Genomic DNA, 13,673 nt, shown 5'->3' with positions numbered 1-13,673 from the left:
TTCTATCTGTTTCACTAAGGCAGACCTCTGAAATGTAAATTTGAATAGCAGGCAATTTCGTTTTTTTTGTGAGTTCAAAGCAAAAAAACGTTATTAACAATTTTATAGAATACAAAACAATGTTTACAAAAAAAACCAAACAAAAAAACAAACAAAAAACAATTAACCATTAAATCATCATGACATCATAGTTCAGGTCGACACAACGTGAAATGAATGACGCGAAGCCCCGGCACTGCCAGCGTGTCAGCACTGCAGTGCGTACAGCAGCAACGGCCAGGGTCGCGTCATAGGCACGCCTCCAGGTCAACGTCTTGAACAGCAGGCAGCACGCTGTCAACACACCAGGGGACTTGAAACATCTGCACGTTATGCATTGGTAAAACAAAGTTCAAATCCGGTTTAAAACGCGTGAAAACAAGCATTCTAGATAGAGACACCGTTTTAAAAAGAACCTGTCTTATTCAATTCTGTTCATCAGAATTAAAACATATAAAACATTCACAATCATATTCAGCCATCGTATTAAAATTCTCCCAAAACCCTCCTAGAGCAAAGAACTATACACCCCCGAAACAACCACAGCCTGATCCAGTAAATCATGCAATAAATACAAACATTAGAAATTAGAAATAGAAAATAGAAGGCCCTTCAGCTAGCTAGCTAGAGATAGAGAGAGGCACCCTCTATTAAATCAGAGCCTTGCTTTTATGTAAAAATTGTGATGAGTTTTTGTATGTTAGTATTAGTATTGGTGTATTAGATGCAGTAATATCAGCAGTCGTAGTCTTCTGTTTTGACCAGTGATAGATTTTTCAGTGCGGCGTTGTTGATTATTATTATAATTTTCTTTGTCTTGTCATGACGTCAGAGTTCCAGGCGCAGGTGGTTGACGCAGGCGCACGTCCTCGTCACTCATTGATATGCACACACATAGTGCAACACATAACTCTTAAAGCCCGGCATACTGTCTTGTCGTTTATATTAGTATAACAATTGTTGTTGTTATTAAGTATTATTATTATTATTATTATTATTATTATTATTATTATTATTATTATTATTATTATTATTATTATGATTATGATGTAGACCTAACTCATTCTTATAAGTTTCAAGCACTGTTCTCGAAGCAGGTTATACCTCAATGCTCAATGTTAACTTCAATACACGTCGAAGCTGCTGTAAATGCCTTCTCTCTCGCTAGAGGTCTGTAACACTTCAAGTTTATCTGTACATTTTCCATGAAAGTTGTCGAGTGTTTCAAACACTTTTTTTTTCAAATCAACGTTGTGGGGTACACAATCTCTGTGATTGCTGATGCGAAAACACAAGATTCATCTTAATAACACACACACACACACACGTCGATTGCACGCCACAATTGAACTCGCTTTATCACATTTTTTTTTAAAAAGGGTACAGAGTAAAATTTCTACTGTTTTTTACACATACAAAATAAATTTATTTCACCTTAAACCAACCTAGAAAGCACAGATTTTTTTTAAATCATAAAAATTCGTTTAAAGGTCGTCCATATATATATATATATATATATATTTTTTCACCCAATTTCCATGGTGTTTTTCAACAAGCAAAGGTATTGCAAAAGGGCACAATGATTTTAGAGAAATTCACTGAATTTCATTTGATCCGTTTAGATATTTTGCTGAAAGAATGGTCACATGAAAACAGAAATTAGGGCTGTAGGCAGTTTTTTTCTTCAAGAGTATCAATCCGTGTCGTTGCAGAGAGAGGCATTGTCAATGACGCTGCGTCTGTGTTTATACCCGCACAATAGTTAGCGGCAGCAGCGATTACAACCGGCCTTCTCAATGAAAGCAGCGCGGATCAGGTTACAAGTACAAATCAAGTTCTGTAAAATCTAATTTGTAGCGATTAAAATACATGTGTGTGTGTGTGTGTCTAATACTGCATATATATATATATATATATATATATATATATATATATATATATATATATATATATATATATATATATTCCTTCTACTCAACATAAGGGCATTGTGTGAAACTTCCCGAAAACCCATTTTTTGATCACTTTTATAATAATAATAATAATAATAATAATAATAATAATAATAATAATAATAATAATAATCATCCTACACTGAGATGTAACGTTCTTTCTGTGTTCCCACAAACAGAACGTTGCGTATATGGCTTCGGTGTTTGAAAATTCTATTCTATGACGTGTTTGCTTTGAATCGTTCTTCATTTCAAACGATTAACATCTTACCAAATTTTATATTATATATATATATATATATATATATATATATATATATATATATATATATATATATATATATATAATCACTTATTAACCCTGGGCCTCAATACTGGAGCCGTGCAATTATTATTATAAATCCACGTCCTGTAGAATGTGATTCTGTATGTAATGCGGCATTATAGCGATATAGGGTTTGTTTATTGCGTCAAACTTCCATTGATATTATATAAAACAGCAAATTTATATATATATATATATATATATATATATATATATATATATATATATATATATATATATATATATATATATTCAGAAAGTGCAGCTAAAGTTATATGTTTGATTTTATTGAGCGTGCATCTTGCCTCGAATCGCTTAATATATCCATCTATATTGTTGTTTTTTTGGTCTAGTTATATATATATATATATATATATATATATATATATATATATATATATATATATATATATATATATATATACATACATACATACATACATACACACATACACAGACATTAAAATTACATAAAGTGTAAAATATTTCTCACGCCAATATAACGACAGCAGACATTTCCATGCGTTTTATTATTAATATTGCAGCTCCGGTAATATTCGTTTTAAAGAGCTGTGAGCGACAGCAAAATGCAAAACCCATTTAAATGTAAGATCTCGTTAAATAATTTACAAGACGAAACAGCAGTGTATAGTAGATCTGTAGCAGTGATATGTGCATTCAAACAGCGTTGAGTGAAATCCTGCACAAATGCAATCTTCAGCTTGGTGAATAGCTTTGTTTTAAAAGTAATCTCGATGTATTTTCGTGCGTGTACACTTTTGCGCTTATTCTTCACTAATAATGCAGTTTCGTAGCTATTCAAATAAAACAACACGAGTCACATGTTATATCGATACATGAAATCGGCAAACAAGAGCTTTAAAAATATCAGACGCAACTTATACGCGTTTTTCCTGATTCAGAAAACAATGTTACCGCAGGCAATTCAAATAGAAAAACATAAAACATTTATTGAAAATCGAAACAGTAAAACAAACAAACAAACAAAGCGCCTGCTTATTTACAAAGTCTTAATGAAAAAATAAACCTTTAACTAGACTTTTTGATGCTGTTTTTGTTAGAAGACTCACGCTTGAAGCGAAGTTTCTTTACAAAAAAGAAAAGAAAGAAAGATTCTGGTTATCCTTCTTGCCAAGGTCAATATTCCTGTTCGCTTTTCAGTTTGACATTGTTTTATTTTGGCCTGTTGATCTGCCTCCTTCTCGGGTACTCGGCTGATTGGAGTGGGAAGTATTTCACCCCAATACTTTCTTTGTTCGGTTGCGTGGCTGGCTGTTCCATACCGCGACTCGCCGGCTAGATGGCGCTGATGCTCCACGCACGGATTCCGAATCTCACCAACTTGACCCCGTGACGTCACCGCCGTCTGGCTCACCAAGGCCACTTCCAAACCCCATTGGTCTGAAAGTCACGTGGCGGGGGCGCAACGCGTGCATAATTATGTAGCTGATAGTATTATTTTTTTTAACAACCTAGAGAGAGAGAGAGAGAGAGAAAATATGTCAGCTCCCAACTACAGTAGCACTGGCAGCAATCGTTTTGAAAACATTGTCTCTTGAGATAAATAAATAAATAAATAAATACAATCAAAAAATGTCCTGTCGCAGCACCTTCAGTGCCGATTCCTTGCTTGGGTCTCCTTACCGAGGTGAGAATTATATTACTAATCAGGGTTTATACACCGTGCAGTCGGGTTCCGAATACAGCTGCGGGGTGATGAGAAACCGTGCGATTATCCCGACTCCGCTTTCCAAACACGACGATGTCAGCTCCGCCAGCCTGGCCATAAACACCTACCACCCCTCTTACCTCGCTCAGCTTGATTCCTGGGGTGACCCTAAAACTCCCAGGATCGAGGAACCTGTTGCCAGAGCGCTACTGCCCTGCTCGTTCCCAAACAGCGTCAAAGAGGAGACAGTCTGCTGTATATACGGAGACAACACTGGGGCGAAGGAGCCAGCCACTTACACCCGACTGGGAGCCGCCGAGACTTGCCACGCCGACCTCGAAGTACCGGTGCCCCGGTATTTCCGAGTCACTCAAGATTACCACCCCGCGGAAAAGAGCCAGGGCGCCGTGCAGAACGACTTTGGAGCAAGTTTCGCTGCCACCACCGGGGCAAGCCTGCCCACCAACCACGGTGGTTCCCCGGCTGGCACCTCGGAGCACGTCACAGAAAAGGGCAAAGACACTGTGGCATCGGAATTCAAGAGTGAAGACGCGGCCAGGGCTAAAAAAGTGACTGAAATGTTGAAGGGACCAACGAGCAACTCCAGTACGGATAACTCAGAAAGCGAAACTAAAGGCAAGTATTGTGAGCGGAGGGGAATGAGTTAATATGTAGTAACTGTTTGTTTGTGCCCCCCCCCCCTTCAATTTAGCGATCAGGTTGGGGGTGCTGTAGCTGGGGATTCCGGTAAGATGAAATCTTAACTTGTGGAGTTATGCACAGGACTCGTTTATAAATAGCAAGGTGTGTTCGGCTCAAGAATGCTACAGTTGACAACTGAAGGTAAAAGGTAACAATTAAATTCACCCGGAAAAAAAATGCGGATTGCTAACTCCTGCATTCCAGGCTGACGCAATCGGAATAGCTTGTATTTTTAGCGTGTGTGTGTGTGTGTGTGTGTGTGTGTGCGAAAAAACGACGTTGTGGGGATTTTGTAAAACACCTTTTTTAATAACTAAATATGCCTTAAAAAAAGTGCCAAAATATTTAATTTGTTGTCGACTTTCAGCCTGTGTGGAGTTTTTTTTGTCTGACTTGAGTTAGAAATAGTAAGTACAAAATATAATGAGAGTCAACGATAAGTCCCCACAAATATAGCAAACGTGTGTGTGTTATTTTAAGGTAATTACGTGTGTGTGTTTGTGTGTTAAAATGTTTACAGACGACAAGAAACTCAAAACAAAAAAGCCAAAACAAGACTCAATGTTATGCGCCACACAATATTAAATGCATGTTTGTCATGCGCAGTAAATATACATGCATAGCTGTGCCTGAGGGTATGTAAACATACAGCTTGCATGAATTAATACAATTGAAACACACACATGAAATGGTTCAGCATCCGCGAGAGCCTTGATTCTAGTTTGCTGCGTTTCTTTGCTGTTCCGGTGTCTGGAGCTTCACGCACGCTGTAGAGATCCTCAGGCACAGTCTGGCCAGCATTGCGTGCTTTCCTCGTTTCAAAAGCAGGTCTGGGGTCGCGGTCTGTGTTGTGTGAGGTCTTAGGAAGATATCAGTCAGTAAATGGCTGCCAAAAAAGGGTTTCTTATTTAAATTCTTCTTTATTTTTCGTTCATTATTTATAAAGGTCATTATTGGTGATACATTTTGCCACACACATTCCAATCTGATTGGAACGCAAGAGTTTGGTAGAGATGGTTTGCTTTGAGAGACACAAACACCCCATTGACACAACCTGGCTTATTATTATTATTATTATTATTATTATTATTATTATTATTATTACTACATAATATCTGTCATTGAATTCTTGGTCTGGACAATATCGCTGTTAGTTGAATTTATACCATTAAATCAGAGATACCTTACATTTAAATAAAACAATACATACATGACAATAAACAAAATATTATACAGACATTTTCAGATGAGAATGTTAATGAGGATTGCATTCTTAACAATCACCATACAGCTGTGCAAGCCATCTACAAATCCAGTTTGTTCTTGAATAGAAAAGAAAGAAAGAATACCTATTTTACACATTAATATTTTTTTTAATTTACAACGTTCTTGTTTTCATTAACTAATTCAACTTAGGCGTCTGTAGACATGGACAGGGTGAGGATAGGTATTCAAAACGAGGGCTACAATTGACTCCTCGCACACCGTAACACAACACGAGCCCCAATTCATCTATTCGAGCCAATAAGCATTCCGATTATATTCGATTTCGTGTAAGTTACTATTTACAAAGTCAAATGAGCAATATATATATATATATATATGATATGATATATGGAAGCACGTGTTTATATCTCCAAAACCTTGTCATTTTTACCCTTTTACCTTTAAACGACTTTTTGTGATTTAAATATATATATATATATATATATATATATATATATATATATATATATATATATATATATATATATATATATATATATATGCTTTCTAGTTTGGTTTAAAGTGAAACCATTTTTTTATATGTAATAAGAAACAATAGAAATTAACTCTGAACCTTTTTAAAAAAAATGAAAAAGCGAGTTTAATTGTGGCGTGCAATCGACAAGTGTGTGTGCGTGTGTGTGTGTGTGTGTGTTATTAATATGCATCTTGTGTTTTCGCATCAGCAATCCCAGAGATTGTGTACCCCACCACATTGATTTAAGAAAAAAAAACAGTGTTTAAAACACTCGACAACTTTCATGGAAAATGTACAGATAAACTTGAAGTGTTACAGACCTATAGCGAGAGAGAAGGCATTTACAGCAGCTTCGACGTGTATTGGAAACTTTATTTTTGTGCCATCATTTTTTTTCTTTTTAGAAAAAAAAAACCCTATCTGTAATCTTAACATTGAGGTATAACCTGCTTCGAGAACAGTGCTTGAAACTTACAAGAATGAGTGAGGTCTGAAGAAGAAGAAGAAATAAGACAACACAGGATGTTTACTTGTCTTACTATACAGCTGAAGCGATTTGTGCGAAAACCTCCTGAAATAAAGGATTTCATAAGCATTCAAACATTTTGTCTACATCCAAAAAAACAACAACTTTATTTCATTTTTAAAATGTGTATACACACACACACACACACAAAGTGTATCTATATAATTATAGGTTTGAAAGGGCATATATATAATTACAAAATAACAGGCTTGCGAACTTGTCAGGTTCATACAGACAAGTTGCGATGAATGGAGTTCAAGCAGGTAGCTACAATATCAAATGTATTTAAATTGCACGATCATTGAGATGTTATTTGAAGCAGTCATCTTCAGTCAAAAATATATTGCCTATACCCGATCCGATTTCTAATGGGTTCTCTCCTTTCATTATCTGCTCGTCAAACATGTTTCTTTTTTAATACATCCCAAGGAATGTGAATTCTGTTTCCAGTTCCTACATGCATGTGCCGCGCAATCTTACAAGGAAGCGAGATACGGGGCATTCATCGTATGTTACCAGCGGGGCCGCATGCATTGCCATTATCAAAACTGTTCACGTTTGCAGCTGACTGACAATGTGCAAGTCTAGATATATGTACGGAGGTATAACTGCAGGGTACAAAGGTGAACAAAATGAGATAGATAGACAGATACACTATACAACTATTTGAAAAAAAACACACATGCAATCTCGTTTTGTATTGTATAATGTATTGGTGTAGCTTTTAGACATAGAAAGAAAACACTAACTAAAAATAAAGAAGCACATTGTTTAAACTTTTCTATCCCTTCAAAACAATGACATTTAAAAAAAAAAAAAAGTTTTGTTTGTTTCTTTTAACAGAAGACAAAAAAGGGGAGAGCTGTGCCGGAAGTTGGCTGACAGCTCGAAGCGGAAGAAAGAAAAGATGCCCTTATACCAAACACCAGACTCTGGAGCTGGAGAAAGAATTCCTGTTTAACATGTACCTGACTCGAGAGCGCCGCCTGGAGATCAGCAAGAACATTAACCTCACCGACCGGCAAGTCAAGATCTGGTTTCAGAACAGGAGAATGAAACTGAAAAAACTGAGCAGGGAAAGTCGCATCGGAGAACTGTCATCCGACCTAACCTTTACATGAGATGCGAATCTGGGGAGAAAGGGAGAGGGGGAAGAGAGAGAGAGAGGGGGGAGAGGGAGAGGGAGAGAGAGGGGGAGAGAGAGGAGAGAGAGGGGGAGAGAATAAGCTAGCGGGCAAAGTCCATATTCAAGATAATAAAAAAAGTCCTCGATTAATGATTGACAGATTATGTGATTCATATTGCGTACAACAAGAACAAATAACTGTAGAGGATTAGCGAAACAGACATTCTCGTTTCTGTGCTAAAAAAAAACACGAAAAAGACGTTATGTGAATGTTGAGGTTTGCAATAAAACCAACCACTTTTACAGACAAGGGCTGGAGAAATACTTTCCCTATTAAATTATATTAATTGCATATTGTATTACAGAAGAGTGAAAATGTTTTTTTATTTATCTGTAAAATTGTATTTACTCCCCCCCCCCCCCCCCCCCAAAAAAGGATATAGATCAGGATAGATATGCAGGCTGTCCAGGTACGTTTTTTTGTGATATATTTGTGTTCTGTTCTGTGTCACTCTGTGCATGTATACCTCGATTCACCGAGCAAAAAAATGTCATTAAAAACCCACACACACATAAAAAAAGAAAAAATCAAGCAGTCGGAAAGTGATTTCCTCCCACGATTCTCATTTATATGAAGTCTTCCCCGATCTTGCTCATCCAAATCAAAAATGGAAGAAAATGAAAACCCCGTAGCAGTTTTATATACGTGGGAGAACTGTAGCGTTGATTTAAATATGTCCAGGTGACCACGATAAGTCAAGGTCATAAAAGAGCAATGTTGGGACGCTCCTTGTAAAAGCGCTGTGGGTTTTATGATGTGCAAATATAATGTGCCGCTGCGGTAAAGATACATTCAAAGGTGAATGGGTAGGAGGGATTTGGATCTTCGAGCTCCGAGTCTGTGTGGAATCGCTCGACTCATTCTAAAGGTTCTTTTAGAATTCGGGCAACATTCCATTTAGGATAGCGGGACACGATCACTCCGGGGGAACCGACAATGGATGGGGATCAGGAAATCAGGAAAGCACGACTCTGGTATACAGGAGAACGGTAAGGGGATATTTTTTTTGGTCTGTCGCGGGAGTCCAGATGCTTTGATGGGACTTTTTTTTTTCTTCTTCTTTCGCCGGCTGATCAAATATTCTCCAAGCGCAAAGGAGAGGTACCGAATTTAATGCATCGTCTGTCTGTTTTTTTGATATATATGCAGTGATTATTATTATTATTATTATTATTATTATTATTATTATTATTACAATCTGGAGCCCCAAAAGAAGGCACGTAGCCATGTGTTTCTCGATGTCTGTATCTTGAACTATGTGTTGGTGACTTGCTTTAACTTGGAATAGATCGTTTTTTTAACAAGCTAGAATGCGTCTATCTATCTATCTATCTATCTATCTATAATCCGATCAAGATAGAATACCAATCTTTCTTTCTCTATCTCTATATATCTATATATATTGTTTACTTGCTTTAAATTGGCATTTATTGTTTTTGGGACAAGCTAGAATATTTACAAGCTAGAATCTATCTATCTATCTATCTATCTATTTTCTACAATGCATAATGGGACAGCAGTCATTTCGTTTTTCGATTCATTTGCAGATTAATACCAGACCCATAGGGTTCTATCACAGTGTCGGAAAACTAAACGCGTTCTTAGCAGGAATGCAAACTAACTGGACTTGAAGCGATTTTCTTTTTTTTATTATTATTATTTTTGTATTTATTATATTTAATTTGTTGTCGTTCAAAGCAAGATTACAAACGGGTCTGATTTGGTACGAAGTGACGACTGTCCCAGCTGTGTTGCTGTTTGTTGCGGTTGTTGAAGTTTATCTGTGTTCGATCAGTGTGCTGGGAAGAGAACGCAGGATGACGCTTGTTTTGTATTTCTCCGACTCTCTAATCCCATATTGTAAAATGAAAATCAATGAAATGAATATTGTTTCTGCTATACCGATCTCCCCGCCCAACACCGCTGAATCGTGGCGTCTGTAGTTTCATGCCCGCACCGCTGAATCGTGGTTTAGGTAGATTCGTGCCCGCCCGCACCGCTGAATCGTGGTTTAGGTAGTTTCATGTTGTTGGGTTGGCTCTTCTGTTGCTCGACAACAGGAAAGTGCCTTAATTACGTCAGTCAGTCTTCATCTCGGGCTCCTTAACAAGCAGAGACTCCACTGTGCGAATGACATTGTAGCTGAACCCGCTGGGTTCTCCTTCAGACGCATTCTTTCCGTTCTGCCTCGGTCGTATGGATTTCTCGAGTGTCGAGAAAAAAATATCCCCAGATTGTTTTATTACCATTGAAGAAGATGTGGACATCACAATTAGCAATTATAGGGAACAAAGGGACAGCGAATTATGAAAGAAAAACATTAGGAGCAGGTACACTGAAGACATGGGGTTTGGGAAATCGAGGGAAAATTATAGCCCGCAGTCAACATGAATTCACAATGACTGCCTCGGGTATTAATGGAAAGCTGCCCACAGCGCGGCCAGGGAAGCGAGGGAAATATCATATGTACTGTAATAGATGTCTATTACTGTGAGGGTAGAAGCAAATCATTCTTCGTTAAAAAAAACGCGCTACCCCTTTGAAATGCACTTTGAGATATATCTACACACTAGCCGCCAATAAACACGCGTGCGTCGACAATGCTGGTGCACTTGGATGCGAGTAAACCGTCATTGAAGATATATGGAAGTATGATCTTTGGTTGCTGCTAGTACAAGCGACCGCCTTAGAGTGGATCCGGGAGCATTCGTGCACTGGAAAGCAGCGTGGTCCTGGAAGGAAAGACTTGCGCTCTCAATAACCGGGAATCTGTGCCCAAAAATTGAGATGACAGAATTGTCCTCCCCTACCCAAAATACACGCTGTCATTTTAATTATTATTATCAACGTTTTATTTACACTAGTATCCGTGTTTTAATTAATCCATCCTAATTGTAATTGTAGAAAACCTGGCACTCAAACACGTTCATAGATGCAATAGTAATGCGTGCTGAATTAAGAGCAGAGAGCAAAAACCGCACCAAGTGTCGGATGGAATTTCCACAAAGAAAAACACAGAAACGTGTGATTTTTGTTCAATTATTTTATTGAAATCAATTGAATTGTGCAGATAATCCCAGCTCGTGAAGGTTTGCTGTGTCGTTTTTGTTTTATTTTTCAATCGTGAAATACATTAGCAACTGCGTCAGCATTGCGCACAATTCTGAATTCGATCATTTCAAAAAAAATATGTGGTAAGAAATGAGTGCATATATACATACATATATACATACACTAATACATGCATACAGACATTGGTTAATGGGTTTAAACTTGAAAGAAAATCACACACACGCACGCTTCTTCCCAAAATGTAACGTCATAAACTAAGATAGATAGATAGAGATAGATAGATAGAGATAGATAGATAGATAGATAGATAGATAGAGGTAAAGAAATCTCCTCTGTGGTATTTCGAATGGATCCAGCCCTGGTATTTCTCCGCAGTTTTCACAAGGCCCAGCCTATAATACTCAATAGAGAATATTATTACTCTTAACGGTAATGACGTGTAACCTGTATATAACGGCATAATGATTGGTGCGTGTGCGTGTGGTGTCTGTGTGTTTCATTTGGTGTGCAATTACTGACCAGACTAAATACATTGGGAATATAACATGCATCGAGGATGCCATGTTCTTTATGAGATTCCTTTAGACCCAAATCAGACATTTTTCTATTTAAAAAAAAAAAAAACTCCCGCGAGTCATATATACACATATATTATTATTTTCAATCCTGTATTATATTGGGTGTATTTATGTCCTGTCCAGATTGATATACCCGTACATAATCAGCGATTGCACAGAAGAAAAACAAATACGTTTTATTAACTTCTCAGGTAACGACAGCCTTATCGTTTATTCAGTGGGATTTGTTAACTGACAAATCAGGTAAAGGGTGTTTATTGGATTGAATTGTGTGTGCTGTTGGCGGTGATAATTACGTGTTGATATGACTAAGGAGGCGCATAAAACTATAACCGTGTAGCTGTACAGACACAATAGAACAGATACGACATAAATATCAGCCTTGTAGCCACATGGAGTCCTGTTGATCAATAGAATCGGTTGGTTATATTTATGGAAAGATTTTTATAAAAAAAATCCTTTATTTGCAGGACGTTTCGGACAAAATCTTTCTCTAGGCGTGTAGAAAGAAATAAACAGTGAAATCAGAGTGCTGTGATTTTTTTTTTTTAAAGAATACATTTCAATTTATTGTAAAAACACGTTTACTGCACTCTGTAAGTACTTTTCGTTCTACACAGCTGAATCATACCTGATTTCAAATAGTATATATCTATATAATAATTTGCAATGTTGGATTTGGGACCCTCTTTACTGTTGCAAATAATTACACAGTTCGGGAGACGCTAGAGAACGCCATATCCATTTCAATACAACGAAAATCTTACGCCTTGGGCACAAGTAATTTGGCACAGCCACTGAAGCAAACCCATAAACACTTTCATCCAGTAAAGTTTGGTTGTAATTCAAGGACGTGTTATCCAATTAATTAAAATAAAAGAGAGAGATAACAAAAAGCAATAAGAAACAAATATCCACCCGGGGAGCTCGCCAAGCATCGAGCTCCGATAATACACAGCCTCGGTGGTTTCAGCTTCAATGTAGGGAGTCGGGTTTTATTTAATGATAATATGCACGATAACAATCACAGAATGTTCGGAAAACAACAGGGTTCCAAATAGAACCATCAGGGAACCAACACATTCCAATCTGTGGTAATATATATATATATATATATATATATATATATATATATATATATATATATATATATATATATATATAAACTGCAGTGTACAAAATTGAAGGCATATGAAAGAAAAGGTTTTTAAAAAATGTACACAAAATGTTTAAAAGAAAAAAAAATTATTTTAAGAACGTTTCGGGCAAAAGCCCTTCTTCAGCTGTTTAATACACACACACACACACACACACACACACACACACACAGACAGTATATTTTTAGACCGCTGAAAAAGGGGCTTTCATTTTCTTTCATTTTTGTTCACTGCAGTCATACCCCCGTTAAAACCTATAATATCTCACTGAAATGAACAAACCGGTCATTTCAGATTGCCGATGAAGACACTGGTAATGCTACGCTGTAATCTGCGATGAAGCTCTTTCCTACACGGATCCGTTCTTCGCGGTCTGGCGCGATTTTGTGCAGCGCTCTTCATTAAAAAATAATGTCAAGGTGCTCCCAATCTAAAATGCACATGGATATTTTAACTCGGGTTTGCTCAGCTTAAATATTCTATCATTGTGCGCAATGCGGCTGTGGAGAACACTGCTCCCTACCCGAGACGGTGTTTGGGTTGGATAGATGCGTTCAAATGCATTGTCAATACAACACAAAACACGGTATGGGCCTTACATATCGAAGTGAGGAATTACATTGCATTGACTTGAATACGTTTTCAACAAATCCATGTGATAACCAGACCACAGCTACAGTGTCTATACAGGCTTAGTGGAT

The 13,673-nt window shown here is 37.2% G+C and overlaps 1 protein-coding gene across 1 annotated transcript; it reads left to right on the top strand.

The window, feature by feature from the left end:
- The first annotated feature begins 3,806 nt into the window (after positions 1-3,806).
- Positions 3,807-8,527, top strand: LOC117967064 (homeobox protein Hox-C10-like). Its single transcript, XM_034914195.2, has 2 exons — positions 3,807-4,642; positions 7,822-8,527. Exons 1-2 carry the CDS (start codon positions 3,931-3,933, stop codon positions 8,097-8,099), a joined length of 990 nt encoding a protein of 329 aa, XP_034770086.2. The 5' UTR covers positions 3,807-3,930; the 3' UTR covers positions 8,100-8,527.
- The last annotated feature ends 5,146 nt before the right edge of the window (positions 8,528-13,673 follow it).

The sequence above is a fragment of the Acipenser ruthenus genome, chromosome 45 (assembly GCF_902713425.1).
Source record: "Acipenser ruthenus chromosome 45, fAciRut3.2 maternal haplotype, whole genome shotgun sequence".
NCBI classification, from domain to species: Eukaryota; Metazoa; Chordata; class Actinopteri; order Acipenseriformes; family Acipenseridae; genus Acipenser; species Acipenser ruthenus.
Note: the sequence above shows the minus strand (reverse complement) of the source record. Positions and strands in the feature narration are given on the sequence as shown.